The sequence below is a fragment of the Trematomus bernacchii genome, unplaced genomic scaffold, assembly GCF_902827165.1.
Source record: "Trematomus bernacchii unplaced genomic scaffold, fTreBer1.1, whole genome shotgun sequence".
In the NCBI taxonomy this organism is placed as follows: domain Eukaryota; kingdom Metazoa; phylum Chordata; class Actinopteri; order Perciformes; family Nototheniidae; genus Trematomus; species Trematomus bernacchii.
In genome coordinates this window covers 113,130-138,327 of record NW_022987744.1, presented here as the reverse complement: position 1 = coordinate 138,327, position 25,198 = coordinate 113,130, and the positions used below count along the sequence as shown (strand labels likewise).

The 25,198-nt window shown below is 42.3% G+C and overlaps 1 protein-coding gene across 1 annotated transcript in view; it reads left to right on the top strand.

Annotated features, from left to right (window-relative positions):
- The window catches only part of LOC117496418 (integrin alpha-11-like), a 60,428-nt gene extending 35,876 nt beyond the window's left edge, over positions 1-24,552 (top strand). The window contains 17 exon segments of the mRNA XM_034148081.1: positions 319-449; positions 890-1,059; positions 5,834-5,868; positions 5,870-5,974; positions 7,375-7,485; positions 7,955-8,040; positions 8,501-8,705; positions 9,238-9,336; positions 12,746-12,822; positions 13,816-13,899; positions 13,982-14,081; positions 14,305-14,418; positions 14,627-14,710; positions 14,816-14,926; positions 17,009-17,104; positions 17,566-17,679; positions 23,781-24,552. Of these exon segments, the coding sequence (XP_034003972.1) occupies positions 319-449; positions 890-1,059; positions 5,834-5,868; positions 5,870-5,974; positions 7,375-7,485; positions 7,955-8,040; positions 8,501-8,705; positions 9,238-9,336; positions 12,746-12,822; positions 13,816-13,899; positions 13,982-14,081; positions 14,305-14,418; positions 14,627-14,710; positions 14,816-14,926; positions 17,009-17,104; positions 17,566-17,679; positions 23,781-23,861 (1,803 nt within the window). The 3' untranslated portion in view covers positions 23,862-24,552.
- Positions 24,553-25,198: the final 646 nt, after the last annotated feature.

Here is a 25,198-nt window from a genome sequence, read left to right as displayed (position 1 = left end):
TTTCCCGTTTCAATAAAGTCCATCTACAGAACCGTCCAACACCAGTACAGACAGGAAACGGTAATATCTGTTAACGATTAAACAATCATAAGGACCAGCATGTGGTTTCTCGTTTTTCCAGATGTTAAAAGTTTCTCTCAGAATCCAAAATCTACGGAATAGGATGTGAATTTGTTTTTACATCTGACCAAAAGAACATTATTCGGAAATCTAGTTATAGAATTCCCAAATGTTTTCTCAGAACTCTGATCGTTTCTCTGACTTCTGTGACTAAAGTCAGAATTTCGATAAATAGATAAATGAATGACCCTTTCGCAGCGCGTCTCTGCAGCCGGACTCTCTTCCGGTCTCCAGTACTTCGGGCAGAGCCTCCATGGAGTTCTGGACGCTAACGGAGACGGACTGGTGGACCTGGCAGTGGGAGCTCTGGGAGCTGCTGTCATCGTGTGGTGAGACACACACACACACACACACACACACACACACACACACACACACACACACACACACACACACACACACACACACACACACACACACACACACACACACACACACACACACACCACACACACACACACACACACACACACACACACACCAACCTTACCCACTAGTGTGAAAGAAGACATGCTTTGTCAGATGAATAACCGGTCCGTTAAATACAACAAGATGTTTTTGCCATGTTTATCTCAAGGGGGAAGGTTTTAAGGGTAACATACTCCCCAACATGAACCTATGGCTAAACACTGTATGTAAACATTGTATTATTGTTCTTTTAATTATTAATAACGTGTGCATACTTATTTATATAAAATGTCAGCCTCCCCTTTTTGACCTAATCTACATTATACTCTTGCTGTTGTAACACTCAACGTTTCCCCCTCAGGTCTCGGGGCGTGGTGCGGATTCAGGCCACGCTGACCTTTGAACCGGAGAAAGTGAACATGTTTAACAAGGACTGCCTGCGGGGGGGGAAGGAGGTGACCTGCATGTCCGTGTCCGTCTGTCTGAGCCTGGACTCACGGACCAAGAGAGGGACCAAGAGCCAGGATGTGGGTAGGTGGAGAGATGGAGTAGAAGTACAGATACTCGTGTTTAAAAATACTCTGGTGAAAGTAGAAGTACTGACTAAACTTCTTTACTCAAGTCAAAGTAAAGAGGGCTTTGAAATGTACTTCAGTAAAAAGTACCCATAACTAGCAGCTGTTTTAAAGAGTACCTGACCTCCCTTTATATTAATAGAACAATAATGTCATTGTTAGCTAATGAATGTTTCCATGCTGAACAACGGCAACATGACAACGTTTTCATTGGTCCCTCTTCTTTAGAGAAGACCAGGAAATGATGGATACACGGATCGTGTTCAAATCAATAGGCACGCAATGACTCTAAATAATAATGATCACGCCACCAAACACACATTCAAACTAAAGGAACCAGCCTGTTTGGGAAATGTGAGAAAGTAGAAAGTACAGGTATTTGTGTTCAACATGTAAGAAGTAGAAAGTACAGGTATTTGTGTTCAACATGTAAGAAGTAGAAAGTACAGGTATTTGTGTTCAACATGTAAGAAGTAGAAAGTACAGGTATTTGGGTTCAACATGTAAGAAGTAGAAAGTACAGGTATTTGTGTTCAACATGTAAGAAGTAGAAAGTACAGGTATTTGGGTTCAACATGTAAGAAGTAGAAAGTACAGGTATTTGTGTTCAAAATGTAAGAAGTAGAAAGTACAGGTATTTGTGTTCAACATGTAAGAAGTAGAAAGTTCAGGTATTTGGGTTCAACATGTAAGAAGTAGAAAGTACAGGTATTTGTATTCAACATGTGAGAAGTAGAAAGTACAGGTATTTGTGTTCAACATGTAAGAAGTAGAAAGTACAGGTATTTGGGTTCAACATGTAAGAAGTAGAAAGTACAGGTATTTGTGTTCAACATGTAAGAAGTAGAAAGTACAGGTATTTGTATTCAACATGTGAGAAGTAGAAAGTACAGGTATTTGTGTTCAACATGTAAGAAGTAGAAAGTACAGGTATTTGTGTTCAACATGTAAGAAGTAGAAAGTACAGGTATTTGTATTCAACATGTAAGAAGTAGAAAGTACAGGTATTTGTGTTCAACATGTAAGAAGTAGAAAGTACAGGTATTTGTGTTCAACATGTGAGAAGTAGAAAGTACAGGTATTAGTGTTCAACATGTAAGAAGTAGAAAGTTCAGGTATTTGTGTTCAACATGTAAGAAGTAGAAAGTACAGGTATTTGGGTTCAACATGTAAGAAGTAGAAAGTACAGGTATTTGTGTTCAACATGTAAGAAGTAGAAAGTACAGCTATTTGTGTTCAACATGTAAGAAGTAGAAAGTACAGGTATTTGGGTTCAACATGTAAGAAGTAGAAAGTTCAGGTATTTGGGTTCAACATGTAAGAAGTAGAAAGTACAGGTATTTGTGTTCAACATGTAAGAAGTAGAAAGTACAGGTATTTGGGTTCAACATGTAAGAAGTAGAAAGTACAGGTATTTGTGTTCAACATGTAAGAAGTAGAAAGTACAGGTATTTGTGTTCAACATGTGAGAAGTAGAAAGTACAGGTATTTGTGTTCAACATGTAAGAAGTAGAAAGTACAGGTATTTGGGTTCAACATGTAAGAAGTAGAAAGTACAGGTATTTGTGTTCAACATGTAAGAAATAGAAAGTTCAGGTATTTGGGTTCAACATGTAAGAAGTAGAAAGTACAGGTATTTGTGTTCAACATGTAAGAAGTAGAAAGTACAGGTATTTGGGTTCAACATGTAAGAAGTAGAAAGTACAGGTATTTGGGTTCAACATGTAAGAAGTAGAAAGTACAGGTATTTGTGTTCAAAATGTAAGAAGTAGAAAGTACAGGTATTTGTGTTCAACATGTAAGAAGTAGAAAGTTCAGGTATTTGGGTTCAACATTTAAGAAGTAGAAAGTACAGGTATTTGTATTCAACATGTGAGAAGTAGAAAGTACAGGTATTTGTGTTCAAACATGTAAGAAGTAGAAAGTACAGGTATTTGGGTTCAACATGTAAGAAGTAGAAAGTACAGGTATTTGTGTTCAACATGTAAGAAGTAGAAAGTACAGGTATTTGTATTCAACATGTGAGAAGTAGAAAGTACAGGTATTTGTGTTCAACATGTAAGAAGTAGAAGTACAGGTATTTTGTGTTCACATGTAAGAAGTAGAAAGTACAGGTATTTGTATTCAACATGTGAGAAGTAAGAAGTACAGGTATTGTGTTCAACATGTAAGAAGTAGAAAGTACAGGTATTTGTGTTCAACATGTAAGAAGTAGAAAGTACAGGTATTTGTATTCAACATGTAAGAAGTAGAAAGTACAGGTATTTGTGTTCAACATGTAAGAAGTAGAAAGTACAGGTATTTGTATTCAACATGTGAGAAGTAGAAAGTACAGGTATTTGTGTTCAAACATGTAAGAAGTAGAAAGTACAGGTATTTGTGTTCACATGTAAGAAAGTAGAAAGTACAGGTATTTGTATTCAACATGTAAGAAGTAGAAAGTACAGGTATTTGTGATCAACATGTGAGAAGTAGAAAGTACAGGTATTTGTATTCAACAATGTAAGAAGTAGACAAGTTACAGGTATTTGGGTTCCACATGTAAGAAGTAGAAAGTACAGGTATTTGTGTTCAACATGTAAGAAGTAGAAAGTACAGGTATTTGTGTTCAACATGTAAGAAGTAGAAAAGTACAGGTATTTGGGTTCAACATGTAAGAAGTAGAAAGTTACAGTATTTGGGTTTCAACATGTAAGAAGTAGAAAGTACAGGTATTTGTGTTCAACATGTAAGAAGTAAAGAAAGTACAGGTATTTGGGTTCAACATGTAAGAAGTAGAAAGTACAGGTATTTGTGTTCAACATGTAAGAAGTAGAAAGTACAGGTATTTGTGTTCAACATGTAAGAAGTAGAAAGTACAGGTATTGGGTTCACATGTAAGAAGTAGAAAGTACAGGTATTGGGTTCAACATGTAAGAAGTAGAAAGTACAGGTATTTGGGTTCAACGTGTAAGAAGTAGAAAGTACAGGTATTTGGGTTCAACATGTAAGAAGTAGAAAGTACAGGTATTTGTGTTCAACATGTAAGAAGTAGAAAGTACAGGTATTTGTGTTCAAAATGTAAGAAGTCAAAGTAAAAAGTATTCTTGTGCAGACGTGGCTCTCGGCTCGGTCGTTAATCTGAACTCCAGTTGCTGCACAGATGAGAATAAAAACTCTGCATCCAAAAAACTAACAAGAAGCAGAACAAGCTTTACTTTATCAATCAGAAACACAGAAGAAGTCATTATTACCCCATTTCAAAAGTAATTAGGAACACAAGTTAGTGCAGTTTGTCAGAGAAACGTGCCGCTGCTTTTTACGACAATAATAAAATCACACGCTCTTAGTCTCTTGGTTTCTTTATGTTTCAAAGTATGATTCCTCAGTTGGACAGGTTTGTGGACGGTGAAATGTTTTTTCCTCGTGATCTTTTCTTAGAGTGCTCTCAACCACTCCCAGAAAACACGGTGAATCACAGATAGGTACTAAGACATAGGAACAAATAGTGGATACAAAAAATACAATAAATGTGCTTTAGATTTTGAGTCATTTCTCTTTTGACTGGGGAAATAATATTTGCTGAGGGTTGTCCACGCAGGAGTGTCCTTCCAAACGCGGCTGTTTTCTCTGCAGAAGAAGCCAGTCCTCTCCCACTCCTGTTACCTTGTCTTCTATCTGTTAGATACAGCCCGTACAGGCACTGCATGATCCTCCTGTTTCACTTAGTGAGTGATTACTTGCTTGTTTCCAAAGAGGGACATCGATTATGTGTCAACCCAGAGTGGAAAGTGTGACTTGTGGATGGTTGTGTAATCGTGTGTAATACATCCTCATATAAGATTAGTGAATGGAAAAACTAATGATTCATGTCCTCTTTGCCAACGTTCAGATAGAAAACCTTTGGAAACATAACAGGTTTAGTTTGCATTAACGAGGTAAGAAAGTTACGTCGCTTTAAAGGGGACCTATCATGCAAAATGCACTTGTGTACTTCTTTTCTACATGAATATGTGTCCCCGGTGTTCCAGGGAACTCACCAAGTGTCAGAAAACACAACCCTCTCTATTTTCCTCCATACCCAAATCTCTAAAAAAGGGGCTGCAACGGATCTGATAAAAACTGATCCAGATTTGAACACTGTCCTGACGTCAGGACGGTGGCGCTACGGCTATTGGGCCAACTCCACCAATCAGGAGGAGACAGCCACGGCCATTGCCGTTAGAAAGCGCTGGAGACGCTGTAGTACATATGCCAGGCCTGTAGGTGGTGCTGTTCTCATTGAATCAGCCCTTGCTAAAACAGATCAAAAAAATGTCAAATTGAGCAAAATGAGGCATGGCTAAAATGCATGATCTGTTTGGTATTTAAAAAAAAAAAAGTATAAATATGCCTTATATAGGTATGGTCCTACACTATATTATTATAATATAGCATCATAGGTCCACTTTAAATCACATCACCTGAAGGACATGTAAAACTTTGCCTCCTTTTTTTTGCGATTTGAGTAAAAGTAGAAGTACTCAGATCTTGTACTTGAGTAAAAGTAGAAGTACTCAGATCTTGTTCTTGAGTAAAAGTAGAAGTACTCAGATCTTGTACTTGAGTAAAAGTAGAAGTACTCAGATCTTGCGTACAAGAAAAATACGTAGCAAAACAAAACAAAACACAATATGTAAATGACATGTCAATCTTCTCGTCCTTTAACCCCCTCCCCCCCCACCCCCCCCCCCCCCCCCCCCCCCCTGCAGCTGTGTGGTTCAGTCTGGTTTTGGACGAGAGGCGTTCTCCCCCCCCGAGCCGTCCTGGATGAGTCTGAGCGTCAGCAGCCGAGGATCCTGGTCCTACAGGGCGGAGGTCGGAGCTGCCAGAGGATCGGATTCTCCATCCAGGTGAGAAACACCTCCTCTAACAGGACAAGGGTTAAAGGCCTCCTATCATGCAAAATGCACTTTTTGATGTCTTCTCTCCATCACTATGTGTCCCCGGTGTGTCCCCGGTGTGTCAGGAGACTCACAAAGTGATGTCTTCTCTACATCACCATGTGTCCCCGGTGTGTCAGGAGACTCACTAAGTGATGTCTTCTCTACATCACCATGTGTCCCCGGTGTGTCCCCGGTGTGTCAGGAGACTCACAAAGTGATGTCTTCTCTACATCACTATGTGTCCCCGGTGTGTCAGGAGACTCACTAAGTGATGTCTTCTCTACATCACTATGTGTCCCCGGTGTGTCAGGAGACTCACATAGTGATGTCTTCTCTACATCACTATGTGTCCCCGGTGTCTCCCCGGTGTGTCAGGAGACTCACAAAGTGATGTCTTCTCTACATCACTATGTGTCCCCGGTGTGTCAGGAGACTCACTAAGTGATGTCTTCTCTACATCACTATGTGTCCCCGGTGTGTCAGGAGACTCACATAGTGATGTCTTCTCTACATCACTATGTGTCCCCGGTGTGTCCCCGGTGTGTCCCCGGTGTGTCAGGAGACTCACAAAGTGATGTCTTCTCTACATCACTATGTGTCCCTCGTGTGTCAGGAGACTCACATAGTGATGTCTTCTCTACATCACTATGTGTCCCCGGTGTGTCCCCGGTGTGTCAGGAGACTCACAAAGTGATGTCTTCTCTACATCACCATGTGTCCCCGGTGTGTCAGGAGACTCTCAAAGTGTCAGAAATAAACCCCTCTCTCTTTTCCTCCGTACCCACATCTCTAAAAACGGGGGAACAACGGAGCTGATCCAGATTTGCTGCGTCATGACCACATTACTAAAATGTGGGCGGGCTTTAAACCCACGGGCCAATCAGAAATGTTGCTGTGAGAAACAATGAGACGTGTTCTGGAAGTAATATGGTCTGTGTTTACATTAGCATGCTAACACTCAGAGCTAACCTGTACTGGAGAGAGCATGTGTGAAGAAGCAGGAAATCAAAAGGAAGTCACCTTGTGGTAAACCTGAGAGAGAGAAAGAGTTTGAGCTCCATACTGTTTCAGAGAGAATCCTTCATGTGGTTTGGAACATGATATGGAGTTTAGTCACGGCAGCATTTAGCTGAGTTTCTGCTGGGAGAGTTCTCCTGATGAGATCTACTCTCTCTCTAAAGCTACTGACCCAGAGTCAGCTCCTTAGTAACAGCTGGAAGAGAGGGGGGGGGGGGGCTACAAGGATCTGTTTGGGGTTTGGAGCAGAACACTGCAGAGACATGTTTTCTATAGATCTGGCGTTATAATATATTGTTCAAATATAGCATTCTAGGTGAGCTTTAACCAGTCTGAGTCTTTGTGAGTAGGAGACGGCAGATTACGGGCGCCCCCTGGCGGTGCTTCTGGAGACGGGGCTGCAGAGTCCGGACGACGGGCCGGTGCTGGATCCTGATTGGCCGAACGTCCTGAGGGCCGAGGTGAGGGGTCATTACCGTCAGAGGAGGCTTCTTCTTTAAGAAAGTTAGACAGTTGTGGTCAAAAGTGTACATACACTTGTAAAGAACATGTATGTCATGGCAGTCTTGACTTTTCAATAATTTCTACAACTCTTATTTTTCTGTGATAGACTTATTGGAGCACATCATTTTGTGTCACAAAACAAAAATCATGAAGTTTGGTTCTTTTATGAATTTATTATGGCTCTCCTGAAAATGTGATCAAATCTGCTGGGTGAAAAATATACAAACATATACAAAATTCAAGGCTGTCGTGAAATACATGTTCTTTATAAGGCAACTAAAACAATTATGTAAAATGTGTTGCTTTGCATGTTGCCTAATGTGGATTGTACAGAATTACAGTACAGTTTGATTTGTAATATTGGGCAACATTACGCTTTAATGGAATTTTATTTTTATTTTGATGCGATATCATCATTTATTGCAGCTTCCCTTCTGGAACGGCTGTGAGCAGGAAGATGTCTGCGTCCCCGACCTCATCCTGCACAGCCACACCGACCTGATGAGCGCTCAGTGAGTGCAAAAACACACACAAGCATTATTATTATTATTATTATAACTTTTTTTGTCATTTCTTTTTTTATTATTTTCATTATTATATATTTTTTATTTCATAACCCTGCACAATTTGCACATATAAAACTCACTCTGCCTCAACTTTTCACACTTTTTATTTGTGTATTCTTACTTCTGTATATTTTATATTATAGATACTTTATAGAGATACAACTTTCTACTGCTGATATGTGTATATTACATTTTTTATTAATTAATTAATTTGTTATTTGTTTGTTGTTTAACTCATGTTTTTTTAACTTATTTGTAATATTTGCTTTTTCAATATGAAACCAAGTCAGACCAAAATAAAAATGTCCCAGTACATATCCCTGTGGAACGCCACATTAAATTGATGTATCTATCTACTGTATGAATTAACTCTTTATAATGCTAATGTTCTGTGTTGTGCCTGAAGGCAGTTCTGCGGCTCCAGGGAGGGGGCGTCCTGGTCTCTGTGCAGCCAGCAGGGGACGCCGCAAGGCTCGCTGCACGTGGTGGAGGCTGGACGGAGGAGGGTGGTGGTGTTCGCCCGGCTGGAGAATCAGGGAGAAAACGCTTACGGAGCGTCCGTCCAAATCTCCACTTCCTCCAACCTCGTGTTCTCCAGCCTCATCGTCAAGGTACCTACCTAACTAACTACCTACCTACCTACCTACCTACCTACCTACCTACCTACCTACCTACCTACCTACCTACCTACCTACCTACCTACCTACCTACCTACCTACCTACCTACCTACCAACCTACCTACCTACCTACCTACCTACCTACCTACCTACCTACACCTACCTACCTACCTACCTACCTACCTACCTACCTACCTACCTACCTACCAACCTACACCTACCTACCTACCTACCTACCTACCTACCTACCTACCTACCTACCTACCTACCTACCTACCTACCTACCTACCTACCCTACCTACCAACCTACACCTACCTACCTACCTACCTACCTACCTACCTACCTACCTACCTACCTACACCTACCTACCTACCTACCTACCTCACATTTCCGCGCATATTGTTAAATAGAAATAGACTAACAGTGTAAATAAAGGCTTCAGGTCTTTGAAGAAAGACATTCAATCGGCCACTTCTGGTTAAATAAACTCTCTGTGACCCTGGCCCCTCCCCCTTTCCCCTCAGGACCAATCAGATATTCAGATCGAGTGCCACTCTGAGGACAGACTGGCCAATCAGAGGAGCTGTACCATCAGCGCTCCGTTCATGAAGTCTTTGTCTCAGGTACATTCTGCACCTGGCCTGCACACCTGTACTGATGTTAATCACCACAGATTATTAAATGATTAACCGCTTAGAGATGTCCCGCCCCTTAGCCTATCACTTACAATGTGTGGGAGCGCTAGCCAATAGGAGCGTGAGTGTTACATAATGATGTCACTATGTCACAGAAGTAGACAAAGGAGACCAATGGAGGTGTTGCAGGCACAGGGGGAGAGAAACACAGGGATTTTAGCCTTTGCACACCATTGACATGCACTAAAACCTATAGAACACACTACAGGAAAGGGAGGTCCCAAAAAGCAGAATAGGGCCTCTTTAAGCCCTTGCTCTTGGTAAATGGTACAAAAATACGGTCACACGATGGTGAATAATCATTATTTTTGACTCTCCAAAAGTGTGTTTTTTTAGAATATTTCATAATATAATTCACTAAACATAAAACACACAGAATATGCGGATTCAACCCTTTAAAAAAAATGGATTGTCAGTAATTACAGCCGCAGACAGGCAGCAACAGGTGTTATAATGCAGCTGTTTTACAGTCAGACTAATGATAGTGGTTAAACAGACAGAATCCCCCCCCCCCCCCGAGGGTCTGAATGAAGGTAATTGGTCCAGGATCTTAACGAGGCTGCAGGAGGAAACCGTCTGAGACATTAAACATCCATTAGATCATAAACTCACACCTGATGCTGACAGATGGACGCTTAAATATTTATCTTCCAGTTATGAATTGTGTTTAGACATGTCATGACAAAATAAAAAAGATTGCAATAACTGGACATAGTTTTTAATACTGAGAAAAAACAAAGCTATGTTCCATTTCTAATGCATTTCTTTATACATTTATTAGATGTGAACCTCCTGTTGATTGTGTATACAGTTATTTAGACACAATTAACACTTAGTTTCATATCTTGTTACATAAGAATAGATCATATTTGTTAACCCTTTGAGACCCACGGGGCCGCATACGATCCCAAATATCACGTTGTGTTCAAAGCGTCATAACTTCTCAGCTGTTTGAGCCAAAGATATGCCGTATTTTTCCTCTTAAACTACAGAAACGGCACTAAACAACTCGGCACTAAGTTTTTCATTGAGAGGCGTTTACTTATTTCGGTGAAACGAATGTGCGTAAAGTTTTAAAAGATGCGGATAGTCTCACCTTGATTCTGGCGCATTGCTTATCGTTTTCTGTTTGTTTGTATAGATCTATTCTCATCCACCATCTTTGTTTGTGAGGTAAAGAGTGTAAGAGTCATGTTTCTGAATCGGACACTCTGAGTGGATGCAGTCACAGCCAATTGGAGTCTGATTCAGAGTCAGTTCCGTTGTTTTGTGTACTGAAACGAGACCCGGTATAATTCCACCCGCGAAAACAAAATAAAAGTTGGAATATGTTCTTTTAGTGTCTTAAAAGTAGACTGAGGCACGGCAAGGACGTTTCCTACAGCTGAGGCTTTGGAGCTGATTTTTCAAGGGGACGATGTTGATGAAACTTCAGATGAATCTGCTCAGCATGCCATGTGTGATTGTGGACAGGAACTGCCATGATATATATCATGTGTAGTCTAATTTATTTTTATTTTTATTTATCGGCAAATATCCCCTATTATATTGTATATCAGTCTCTAATGAGTGACATATATCATGAGCCGAGGTTTTGCTGATTTCTGGGATGTGTAAAACTTGATTATACTGTAAAGAAATGAAAATGTAAAAAAGGCAAAACACACAAATATACAAAAACGGAAATGTCCTATGTGGGTCTCAGAGGGTTAAGTGTTATTATGGGAGAATTACTATTCTTGTGGTACTGCTGCCTTATTAGGCCCATATTGAGCAGCGCATATTAACCTGTTAAGCCCGAGAGACCCCGGTACCGGGGCACTGCCGCAACATCTTGCAGGAAACAGTGTCTGAGGGCATGTTCATTTAATAAACTATGAATGTTTTATATCCATGTAACGGGAAGAAAACTCATCTAACTGATTTTTTTTTTTTTTTCAAAAGAAAACCCACAGTGCACTGAGCCTCTGAATTAGCAACGAGCGAAAAATGCTAACACCTTACTGCACCGAAAATCACTCACAAAACCTTATTATTTATCTTTTCTCTACATCCATGACATCGTTTCACATCGTGAGGTGACACAGAATCGATGGGTACCCTCATTATCACTGAATTATACGTATTTGCGACGTTATAAACAAAAACAGACATCAAAACAGGTGACGCTAGGTAGCTAAAAATGCTAACATTTTTACCTTGGCTCTGTAGTCTCTCCAAAGTGGTCTTCAATGGAATTAAAACGATAAAAACGCTGCTGAAGTTAATCCATAGGTTAATCTAATGTGTCTGTGTCCCTTTGAAATGATTTCTGATAATCCATAAGCATTAAAACTGCTTTTCCGTTTCTAGATGTCAAAGCTAGAGATAGGTTCGCTCTGATGCAAAACTGCATGCGCGAAGCCCCCACCTCTTCTCTTCACAACGTGTGTGTGGGGGACTCCCCCTTCAATTATATTGGCTCTATCGGTCAGAAAGAGGTGTCAACCATCAAAATCGACCAAGGGGGGCCAGAGATATGGAAAATCCACCCAAATGACCCCAGAAGTGGTTTATTTTTGCTAAATCTCTCTAAAAAGGTCAAATGTCACTTGTTTTGCATCAATCTTGATACAGGGTGCTTATTATATGTTGTACTTTGGATTCCTAAAGCTTTTAGTCTACCTTACCACCAAGGGTAGTTTTCACTATAAGTAAAAAAGAATTCTTGGACGGACACTATAATTTACAGTTTTTTACTATGTAAAATCTGAATATTCTTTAAAATAAAAAAACATCTATATTGATTCTGACTTTTCTACATCCAACTCACAGGTTTATCATTACTTTGAGAAAAAAGATTATTAATTTAACCCTTTTAGAAGGGAAGATATGGTCATTTGTTCTGGGAATGTCATTTTCGAGCCTGAGACCTGAAAAACAGGCTCAGGGCTGAACAGGTTAAGACCAAAACTCATGTGCAACAACTTCCTTACTTGCAATAAATCAGCACTAATTAGAGGGTTATTGAGGAAAAACTCTCAACTAATGGCGTATTACTTGTAGAATATGGTCATGTAGAATAAGGCATTAATAAGTGTTTTATAATGACTAATAAAGAGCCAATATACTGCTAATATGCATGTTAATTAACAACTAGTTGATGGTTAATATGTGTACCTTAATATAAAGTGTTACCTGTATTTTTTATTCCTCTGGATTGTGGGAAAGCGTATTTCGATCTCTCTGTATACATAAACTGAAAGATTGGCAATAAAGTTGACCTTGACTTTTTGAATAAACATTTGCAGGATTGTGGGTTTTAATTTGAAAAGCAGCGTGCTCTCTTCCTGTCCAGGTGTCTTTCCATCTGGAGTTTGAGTTCAGCCGTTCGGTTTTTCTGGATCACATCCGCGTCCTCATGGCAACCAGCAGGTAAAACACCTGAGATCATTTCAATAAAATACAAAATTATACAAAAGTTAATGTTTCTGCATTAAGTAGGTAATAAAGTTGTTTTGGTTTGTTGTTTTATAATTAGTACATTCTTCACAACCTGATTGGTCTATTGACTAAAGAGACATTGATTGGATGAGAGGGTTGTTGGGGAAACATTGTTTAAAAAATTTGATTAAATTTGGATATCATTACCACATGCTCGGCGATAAGAGGTTATTATTAAAGGAAGAAAAATTCATTTGATTCTGGAGAGACAGGAACATAAAATATTTGTATTTTTTGGGCTATTATTTGCTAAATTATGCCTTTTATTTACAACATTGTTATTAAAACTAGCTGTCCGGTAATGTTGAATGTTTTAAATGTCAGTTTATTCATTATAAAATAACATTTTAGGAAAGTTTTGCATCTTAAAAATATGTTTTAGGGTTAAAATGGTGAAGTCTAGGGTTCCTCACAAGTACAGAAGTAAAGGTATGTGTGTGTGTGTTTCTGTTTTCAGTGCTTGTGGGGACCCCACTCCCATTTACGGACACCAGGTCCCCAAAGTGTACATCATCACATTTATTCCAAATTTATATTTTAGGATTAAAATCTTTCATACACAGGAGCATTTATTTTTTTGCAATTATGTCACCAGTAAATATATTTCTTAATAGAACTTCTGAATATCTTGCAGGAAAAAAAACGTCCTCAGCCGTTGCACTGGGCATCAACTAATCACATTTTATAAACAACAATTAGAAAACAACAACATGACAACAAACTTTATTACGTCTTTCAACCTTTCCTTCTTACCCTTCACAATAAAAGCCTGAAATGTACAATACACACAGCCTTACTGTTTTCCAGAGGGAGGGAGTGATTCATGCTAATGTTGTTATTGCAATGTGTGTGTGTGTGTGTGTGTGTATGTGTGTGTGTGTGTGTGTGTATGTGTGTGTGTGTGTGTGTGTGTATGTGTGTCAGTGAGGGAGAGGATGGTTTCCCAGACGACAACATCAAAGACATCTTCCTCCCTCTGAAGTACCAAACCGACCTCCTCTTCACCAGGTGAGGAACGACGAATTCATATCTTACGTGAAATGAAAATAAGTTTTGTAATTAATTTAATTAAACAAACTCTTCCTCTCAGAGACCCGAACCCTCGTCGATTTCAAATCAAATCCTCCTCTTCCTCTTCCTCCTCCTCTTCCTCCGGGGATCAAGCGGACACCTTCAACCTCACGTATAATGTGAGTTCAACAACGTACAATGTGTCGGAGAGAGTTAGCCAAGTGTGACGTAGTGATGTCACCGTGTTCCGGAATGTTTTCGACTTCACTTTAATGACTGATTTTAAATGCCATTTTCTTAATGTCTTCCATTTTTGTAAAGCACTTTGTATTGCCTTGTGTTGAAAGGTGCTATATAAATAAACTTGCCTTGCCTTGCCTTAAAACGTTACTTTTCGTGCAGATCCAGAACTCGGGTGTCTTCCCGCTGCCGGACGTCCTGTTCAGAGCGGAGATCTGGGCTGTGACGCGGGGCGGGAACCAGCTGTTGAACATCACCGACTACAGCGTCCTACAGGTACTACAATATCATGAATTATATAATATAAATTAATAAGTTGTCAAAACCTCAGAATATAAAATAGAAAGTAGTTTTTTCTCACGAAACTGTGTCTCAGGGCTTCTTAAATCCCAGGCAATATAAAAAATTATAGAAATGTATTTACAAACTAAATATAATCCACTCCCCTTTCTCCTCTTCCTCCTCCTCCTCTTCCTCTCTTCAGGCGCCCGGCTCTCACTGCTCGCTGCCTCCGATCAGATCAACCAATCAGGTCGCAGCAGAGGACTTGACACACCTGTCACAGCTGGTGAGATCAATGAATTTTATAATAAAGTTTAAAACAGGAAGATGAGAGACCTCCAGGAGTCATATGTGTTCTTCCTCCTCCTCTTCCTCTCCCTCCTCTCTATAGAATCAGAGTACAGGAGTCAGTGAGGTGCTGAGCTGCAGATTGAATCTTCCAGCCTCTTCAGACGTCAGGCTCAGTCTCAAAGGACGCCTGCAGCTCCACGCCCTGAATACTGTGAGTCTGAGGATCTTCACTGCAAATAAACAAGTGTTATAAAAGTAGAAGTACTCAGATCTTGTACTTGAGTCAAAGTAGAAGTACTCAGGTCGTGTACTTGAGTAACAGTAGAAGTACTCAGGTCGTGTACTTGAGTAAAAGTAGAAGTACTCAGATCTTGTACTTGAGTAAAAGTAGAAGTACTCAGATCTTGTACTTGAGTCAAAGTAGAAGTACTCAGGTCGTGTACTTGAGTAACAGTAGAAGTACTCAGGTCGTGTACTTGAGTAAAAGTAGAAGTACTCAGATCTTGTACTTGAGTAAAAGTAGAAGTACTCAGATCTTGTACTTAGTAAAAGTAGAAGTACTCAGATCTTGTCCTTGAGTTAAAGTAGAAGTACTCAGATCTTGTACTTGAGTAAAAGTAGAAGTACTCAGATCTTGTACTTAGTAAAAGTAGAAGTACTCAGATCTTGTACTTGAGTAAAAGTAGAAGTACTCAGATCTTGTACTTGAGTAAAAGTAGAAGTACTCAGGTCTTGTACTTGAGTAAAAGTAGAAGTACTCAGATCTTGTACGTGAGTTAAAGTAGAAGTACTCAGGTCTTGTACTTGAGTAAAAGTAGAAGTACTCAGATCTTGTACTTGAGTAAAAGTAGAAGTACTCAGATCTTGTACTTAGTAAAAGTAGAAGTACTCAGATCTTGTCCTTGAGTTAAAGTAGAAGTACTCAGATCTTGTACTTGAGTAAAAGTAGAAGTACTCAGATCTTGTACTTAGTAAAAGTAGAAGTACTCAGATCTTGTACTTGAGTAAAAGTAGAAGTACTCAGATCTTGTACTTGAGTAAAAGTAGAAGTACTCAGGTCTTGTACTTGAGTAAAAGTAGAAGTACTCAGATCTTGTACGTGAGTTAAAGTAGAAGTACTCAGGTCTTGTACTTGAGTAAAAGTAGAAGTACTCAGATCTTGTACTTGAGTAAAAGTAGAAGTACTCAGGTCTTGTACTTGAGTAAAAGTAGAAGTACTCAGATCTTGTTCTTGAGTAAAAGTAGAAGTACTCAGATCTTGTACTTGAGTCAAAGTAGAAGTACTCAGGTCGTGTACTTGAGTAACAGTAGAAGTACTCAGGTCGTGTACTTGAGTAAAAGTAGAAGTACTCAGATCTTGTACTTGAGTAAAAGTAGAAGTACTCAGATCTTGTACTTAGTAAAAGTAGAAGTACTCAGATCTTGTCCTTGAGTTAAAGTAGAAGTACTCAGATCTTGTACTTGAGTAAAAGTAGAAGTACTCAGATCTTGTACTTAGTAAAAGTAGAAGTACTCAGATCTTGTACTTGAGTAAAAGTAGAAGTACTCAGATCTTGTACTTGAGTAAAAGTAGAAGTACTCAGGTCTTGTACTTGAGTAAAAGTAGAAGTACTCAGATCTTGTACGTGAGTTAAAGTAGAAGTACTCAGGTCTTGTACTTGAGTAAAAGTAGAAGTACTCAGATCTTGTACTTGAGTAAAAGTAGAAGTACTCAGGTCTTGTACTTGAGTAAAAGTAGAAGTACTCAGATCTTGTTCTTGAGTAAAAGTAGAAGTACTCAGATCTTGTACTTGAGTAAAAGTAGAAGTACCAGAGTGTAGGAATACTCAGTTACAGTAAAAGTCCTGCATTCAAAATGTTCCTCAAGTGAAAGTAGAAAAGTATTATCATCAAAATATAGTTAAAGTAGAGACAGTAAAAGTAGTCATTGTGCAGATTGGTCCATTTCAGAATAATATCTATGATATGTTTTATAATGATTGATCATGAAAGTGTTCTCAAAGCTGGTAAAGGTGCAGCTAGTTTGAATGACTTTGTATACTGCAGGGTAGCTTGTGGATTTACTCCAGGTGGAACTAAAGTCTGATTTAACACTTGATTATATTTCACATCATTCATCCACATCTGTGAAGTAACTAAAGCTATTAAATACATGTAGTGGAGGAAAAGTACACCATGTACCTCTGAACTGTAGTGGAGTAGAAGTACACAGTAGCATAACAATGAAATACACAAGTTAAGTATCTAACAATTGTACTTAGTTACTTCCCACCTCTGGTTTATTTGATTGCAGGTGAGCTTCCGGTCTCTGGAGGTTTTGACGTCTGCCTCCGTCCAGCTGGAAGCTTCCAGCCCGATGTTCCTACAGGAGGAGAGACCGCTCAGACAGGTACACACTCCTGGGATCAATATATATATATTAGAGCGCTGAGATCTGTGTATTTATAACTCCAAATGACAGCTCAGACTGCCTGTCAAAGGTCTCCCTTTTCACTTTGATATATTAGTATTGACAGCAGCAGATAGTAGTTTTGAGCTTCTGCTGCCCTCTGCTGTCAGGCTTTATTATTACAGTAATGATAGGTGCAAATAAGATAAGATAAAAATAAGTACTTTATTGATCCCAAAGTTTTTGCATTGCAGCAGCATAAAAAGACATGGCACTGTACAATAGAGAAATTAAAAGACTATAAATAAACAATCCAAAATGTAAACACCTCAAAAAGATATAAAATAGCATTACAAAAGTAGAAAATATACATGTTGCAATACAAATGTACAGTAACAAAATAGAAAGCGTGCGTGTGTGTGTGTGTGTGTGTGTGTGTGTGTGTGTGTGTGTGTGTGTAGATCATTGTGGAGCTGAGGAAGGACAAGGATCACATCGTCTCCGTGTGGATCGTGGTGGGCAGCTCAGTGGGGGGGCTGCTGCTGCTGGGACTCCTGGTGCTGGGACTGTGGAAGGTGCACACACACAAACACATGTTCCTGTATATGCACCAATATGAGGTCCAGACAATTTCATGTGGGAAGTGGGGACTATCTTTTCTGATATACTAAGGTTGCATTCACACCTGTAGTCCGCTTCTCTGGTGCGCACCAGACGACAGTTTGTTACATTGCTTAATTTCTCAGAAGGTTCCGTTTGCGTTCACACGGGCAAAACTCAAACGGACTACTGTGAGCGTGTAATTCATGCCTTTGTTTCTACGCGTCTAGATTACTGTAATGCACTTTATGCCGGCCTAAACAAGACCTTGCTGGCACGCGTGCAGCTGGTACAAAACGCTGCGGCTCGGCTGCTTACAGGAACCCGCACTGGCTTCCTGTCCATTTTAGAGTTCATTTTAAGATTTTATTGTTTGTTTTTAAATCGCTTAATGGGCTGGCCCCTCAGTACATCTCCGACCTCCTAAAGGTGGACACCCCCTCAAGGGCTTTGAGGTTGGCTGATTAGCTGCTGCTGGTAGCCCCTAAAACCAAGAAAAATACCAGGAGAGACCGAGCCTTCTCAGCGGTAGCCCCCAGGCTCTGGAACGACCTGCCCCCCCCCCCCCCCCCCCCCTCATGTCAAACTGTCGCCCACCCTCAAAACTTTTAAGTCCCGCCTAAAGACCCACCTCTTTTCCCTCGCTTTCGAGTCAGTTTGAGATCTACCTATTCTATGCTTTAGTGTCTGTCCATAGCCTTTGTGTACCTTGTATTATTTCGTATGTATGCCTTTCATCCGAGGATGACTGGCTAGTCCAGGAGTCTTACTCCGTGGACCAAGCCCTTGATTTATGGGATCCGAGTGGCGGGCAGCAGTCAGGCGACTCCTTCCCCTCCATTCACGGATCACCATGGGGTTCCCCCGGCCCCATCCTCCCTCTCCTCCGGACGGGGGAGACAGGGCGGGGGCCCGGTGTCAAACCCGACTTATGAGTTACGACCGGCGCTCACGGTGTGAGTCCTGCCGGGGATTGGAGCACGCAAACGCGGCTCTCACTCCCCAGGTGTCGTGCACTCATTGTGTCCGTCTCCCTCTGGAGACAGGGCGGGGTCCTGGTGTCAGCCCGGCAGCGAGCCTAGGTTCGGCTGCCGGGCTGACACCGGGTCCCGGGTCACCGGGTCCCTCTATCCGCCATCACGGCTCTCACGTCGGTATTCTCCAGGAACTCCCGGAGATCATCGGAAAGGCAGCCGCCTAATGAGATCTCCCCGTCCCCCCGGTTCAGGAGAGCTCTCCTCCGGATGTCATAAAAAAAGCTGTATAAGCGGCTGCCTCATAGCCTGTCGGTTATTAGACAGCACAGGTTTGTCTCCTATGTCACAGATGTGCCTCCTACACACACCTCCGCTCATTCCTCAAGCGGGTTTGAGCGTGAACGCGCCTCAATGTCCGGTTTACGAGCCTTCTCCTAAACGGCGACATGATGAGAGCCGCTGTGCAATACAGCGTGTGGAGGTGCATAAACCAGCTGTTTTTTACCTGTCGGTTAACAGACAGCTGGGCTCGCCGTTTGAGCCGGCTGTAACCTGTCAGTTAGCAGGCAGCAGGGCTCGCGGCACAAGCCAGCTGTAATTAACCAGGTAGCAGGGCTTGACCTTTAAACAGGCGGCTTATAACCTGTCGGTTATAGGCAGCCCGGTTTTTCCTCTGTCCCAGATGTGCCTACTACACATGGTCGTAATGAGCCCAGGGCTGTTATTACGCACTGTGTGAATAGCACTGCACACACCTCCGCTCATTCCTCAGCAGGGTTGAGCGTGAACGCGCCTCAATGTCCAGTTTACGAGCCTTCTCCTAAACAGAGACAGGATGAGAGCCGGTGTGAGATGCAGCGTGTGGAGGCCCCCTCGCAGCTTTTTCGGTCCGGGCCCCTCTTGGGTTGCTTCACGGGCAACGGCGGCGAGACAACCACAGCACATCCAGAGCATGTCGCGCACTCTCAGAGTATTAGAGTGGCGACGCGTGTGTTCGATGGACAGATGGATAATAATAAGCAGCAAGGCCCACCGGGTAAGCCGGCTGCCCCTAACCTGTCGGTTATAGGCAGCATGGCTCGCTGCATAAACCGGCTGTCTTTAAAACCTATTGGTTTTTAGGCAGCTCGGTTTTTTTTCCTCTGTCCCAGACCTACCTTCTACACACGGTCGTAATGAGCCCACGAGTGCCATTATTACAGTGTGGACAGCACTGCACACACCTCCGCTCATCCCTCAGGGGTGTTGAGCGTGAACGCACCTCAATGTCCGGTTTACGAGCCTTCTCCTAAACGCGACATAAGGCGAGCCTGTGTGAAATGCAACGTCTGGAGGGCTGTGGCGTGGCTCGTCACCATGACAACCACAGTACATCCAGAGCAGGTTCGCGCGCTGAGTGGCGGCGCGTGTGTTCGATGGACAGATGGAAGATAATATGCAGCATGGCTCGCTGCTTAAGCCGGCTGGGTTTTTAACTTATCGGTTAAATAAACAGCAGGGCTTACTATTCAATCCGTCTACCTTAAACCTTTTTGGGGTTTGGCAGCATGGATTTTTCCTCTGTCTCAGACGTACCTCCTACCCACGGTCGTAATGAGCCCACGGGGGCCATTATTATGCCTCGTGGGGACAGCACTGCACAAACCTCCGCTCATCCCTTAGTGGTGTTTAGCGTGAACGCGCGGTTTACGAGTTTTCTCCGAAACTGCGACATAATGAGAGCCTGTGTGAAATGCAGCGTGTGGAGGGCTCTGGCGTGGTTTGCCACCAACCACAGCACATCCAGAGGATGTACACCTGGCGCTATCAGAGTATTACTCAGGGTGGCAGTGCGTGTGTCTGATGGACAGATGGATGAGCAGGCGGATGGGCAGAGGGTAGTCTCTGCAGTTCGCCTCTCCCCCCCGCAGTTCTACGGGATACAGGGAACCCTGTCATCCCAGGAACAGTGTCTCGCGCTCCGTGCAGAGCGGCAGGAACTCTTGTTAAAGGAAGCCTTTTTCCAGGGTTCCTCAAGGGGAAGAAAATCATGGGTTTTTACTCCCGCTATTTTCTGGTCCCGAAGGAGACGGGGCGGGGGGAATGAGACCCATCCTCGATCTGTCAGTGTTCAACAAGGGAATGGCCTTTTCCCATGCTGACGATCAAACAGGTGCTGGAGTGTGTTCACCAGGGAGACTGGTTCACATCCATAGTCCTGAAGGATGCTTACCTCCACGTAACCATCATCCCGAAACACAGCAAATTGCGTTTCTCATTCCTGGCTCCACGCACTTTTTCAAAGTGGGTGGAGACGGTTGGAGCAGCACAGAATGGGGATGAGAGTGTTATTTTACCTGGACGACCGGCTGTGGCTGACTCGCTCCAGGGAGGAAGCGGCTTTACAGACGATACAGCTCGTATCTCATCTGTCAAGCCTGGGTTTCATTACCAACTGGAAGAAGAGCTGTCCTCTTCCCTCCCAGGTTATCATTTAACTGGGAGTGGAATTGAACTCAGCCCGCATGAGAGCGCGACTCACAGCGGAGAGCGCGACTCTCACAGCAGAGAGCGCGACTCTCACAGCAGAGAGTGGAGAAAGTGACAGCTCTCCTCCGGCGCATCACACCCCGCGGGGCGGTGACAGCCCTCTCCGTGATGCAGCTGTTAGGCATGATGTCAGCTGGTCACGTGGTGATCCCCCTGGGTCTCCTTCACATGAGGAGACTCCAGAGGTGGTTTATTCGCCTGCGCATCGACCCCGTGCGTCAGACGAGACGCATGGTGTACATTCCTCCTTCCGTGGGTTTGGTTTTAACCTACTGGAAAAATCTCCACGTCCTGTCAGTGGGGGTGCCCCTGGGCAGAGTGACGTCACACACCGCAGTGTTCACATACGCATCTCTCGCAGGCTGAGGAACTTGCATGTCACAGGCAGTGGGGAGACAGTGGCCGGCTCGCATGTCTCTCCATATAAACGTGCTGGAATTACTCTCCGTATGGAGAGTAATCCAGCACTTCGCCCCGTTGCTGTACAGTCAACATGTGTTGATTCGAACAGACAACAACGCAGCGGCGGCCTACATAAATCGCCAGGGAGGTGTACGATCAGCGCAGCTGATGAACACAGCCAGGCGGCTGCTGTGCTGGGTGTAAACACACGTATAGGCTGCTCTCTATCAGAGCAGTGTATATTCCCGGCGAGTTGAACAGAGGGGCAGACCTCATGTCCAAGGGCCGCGTCCACCGGAGCATCCTACACAGCCAAATGGACAGCGTTCCGTTGGTGTGTAGGAAAAAGCCTGGACCCCGTTACGTGCCCCCTGCCTCACGTGCTGTCGTTCCTCCAGCTGTTACTGGACAGGAATCTGGCTTATAGCACAGTCAAAACATACGCTGCTGCCATTTCATCTTGCCACGTAGGTTTTGGTGTCAGCACGGTGTTTAGTCACCCGCTGACAAAACATTTTCTACGGGGAGTACAGAGACTCAGACCTGTGTCACGCACTTTGGCGCCTCAATGGGATTTGGCTTTGGTGTTACGCGCACTGAGAAAAGCTCCATTTGAACCTTTAGATCAGGTCCCCCTGAAGTTCTTGTCAGCCAAAGTAGCTCTGCTCTTGGCTCTGACATCAGCTAAAAGGGTGAGTGATTTGTCTGCTCTCTCTGTGGCTCCGTCATGTCTCCAGATCCAAGGAGATGGCAGCTCAGCTGTTATGCGCGTGAGTGATAACTTTGAATGTTTTTTTTCCTCCTCCTCACACATCAGAGGAGGAAGCCACATCTCATCTCCTCCGTCCCGTGCGCGCGCTGTCATGCTATACGGCATGCAAGGCTGCGTTGCGCAGGTCCCAGCGTCTGTTTGTGCATTACAGAGAGCGCTCAATGGGGCAGCCTCTGTCTGCACAACGCCTGTCACACTGGCTGTGTGAGGCTGTGTCACAGGCGTATCTCTCCTCTGTGGTGGATCCCCCGGAGAACATCAAGCGCACGGCACCAGAGGAATTTCAACCTCTACGGCGTTGCACGGAGGAATGACAGTGGAAGACATTTGCACTGCGGCATCTTGGTCTTCCCCCTGTTCTTTTATTCGTTTTTTATTTGAGGGATGTCTCCCATCACTCTCTGACACACTCAGTACTCAGTGTCCTGTCAGAGTGAGTAATGTCGGGGACACAACTGTGTGCCCTCTCTCCTGCCTGTCGGCAATCAGAGAGCTGCCCTTTTCCCCTCTTTTTTTGTTGTAACAAGTGGGACTCTGGTCTCTACTTTTTATAACGACAGGTATTTACCTTCATTCCCTCATGGCGCAATGGACATGGGTTATTAATTGAGTAGATGTGTTTTTTGTACTTCTGGTAACGGACGGACCAGTGGGGCGTGGACTACATCCTGCTTCGCCCTTAACCCAATAGCGATAGCCTTAGAGGGCGAAGCCTATACGATATAGAACTGGGGTTACGTACTGTAACCCAGCTTCTATGAGTATAGGCGCAGCCCTCTAAAGTTCGGGCCCCACTGGCTCCGGGAATAGCTGAAGAAAAGCTGTTTGTGTGGGAGCAGATGGTCGGGCCTACTTCCTATTTATACGGAAGTGAGGCCGTAGGTGGGGCCCACGTCATAGGTGGGCGTGGATTAAGTCTGTCAGTGCTGCACATGTGCAGTGGGATTACCCAATAGCAATAGCCTTAGAGGGCTGCGCCTATACTCATAGAAGCTGGGTTACAATACGTAACCCCAGTTTTCACAATAACTTTTTACCGGCACACATACATGTCAATATATTTAATATGGATATATGACCCAAATATGTATCTATGTTCATTTTAATTCATTTCTTATTTTTTAAAGTTACTTAACTGTATATCATTTTAATTGTATTTTTAATTTATTAATCTCTAATCTGTGAATCTGTCCTGTTTTTCATTCTCACCCTGTTGCTGTTTAAACTACTGAATTTCCCCACAGGGATTAATAAAGGTCAATCTTATCTTATCTTAATAATAAAGTATTACTCATGTTTGAAATCATTTAAGTGTAAACAAAAGCCCTGCTGTCTATACGTTTAATGTTGTCCTTCATGCAGTTTGATGTTTGAACTTCTTCTGTTTTCCTCTCAGCTCGGCTTCTTCAACAGACGCCGGAGACAGGAAGAGGAGGAGCAGCCGTCGACCAATGGGAAGGCAGCAGAGGAGCTGTGATGTCACAGTTCTTCAACTCATAAATTCACAGATTTAAAACACGAGTAGTGCTTCTGAGAGGTCAAACTGTGAGCTGCAGAGACTCAGAGGTGTTGGACTTCATTCGGACACTATTTAGTTTGTTAGAAAAGGTTTAGTGCGTCCAAATACAGAGTTTGTCAAACACAGTGTGCCAAGATACCGGCATGCTTTTCTGACCCACAATCCTTTGCACAGCAGGTAAACAGATAGACTTGTAGACATCATTTGTAAAGGCAGCTGCCATATGTATGAAAATGATCCCCTGAATGCATCACGAGACTCTACCTGTGATATAAAGTGGGTTCTGAAAGCAGAAGATGAAACTAAATATAAAAACCTGCAGTATTTACCACTAAAAAGTATTAAATACTGAGGAAAATGAATACAAAATGTAAAAGAGAAAACACAAGACTACCTAAGATGGCTGTTTTTTTAATTTTATTTTACACTAATGGACATTGTAAATGCGTCTTACGAACACATGTTGTTTATTATTTCCACATTTATATCTGATGCACTTTTGTTGTATAAAATCAAACTTGAATTTGTGTGTGTAAATATGTGTGAGTTAATAAGGATGGTGGCATTATTGTTGTTGTTGTTTCTGCATAGAGTTTGTACTGATGTTGTGTTGATATTTTAATAAAGACTATATAATACTACGATATTATGACGGCTTCATGTGCGTATATTACATTTCCAGATGTTTTTAAATTCATTTAAAAGACGTTTGTATGTCTGACTTGTTTATTTTCTGCAGATTTGACTCAGATAACGACTGACTTTCACTTTAAGTTGTGAGTTTAGTGTGTTTGACCCTAACTCTAACTCCTTTCCGTCACAAAACAACATGTTTTTTTATTCTCTAGTCATTCTTTTGGATGTTTTCTGTCAGACTAGTGGAAAGGAAACATCCAAAATCCACATTCAGGAGTTTGTTTTACCAACTTTGTCTGTTTGTGTCTGCAGATTTCTCCTAAATTCAACAAAGGTAAGCACTACATAACGCCTCATTGGCATATGTAAACAACATGTCAGACAAGTATCAGCTTTATTATGATTGAAACAACATTTGTTTGAGCTAAGATATAGAGGAGAAAACTGCAGATATAACTAACATTTTAAACAAAGGCAACAGATAAGTTGTTGGATATTAAATTACAAATAAACTATTTTTTGAGTTTGAGTCATTATTTTGTATGACACACACACACACACACACACACACACACACACACACACACACACACACACACACACACACACACACACACACACACACACACACACACACACACACACACACACACACACAC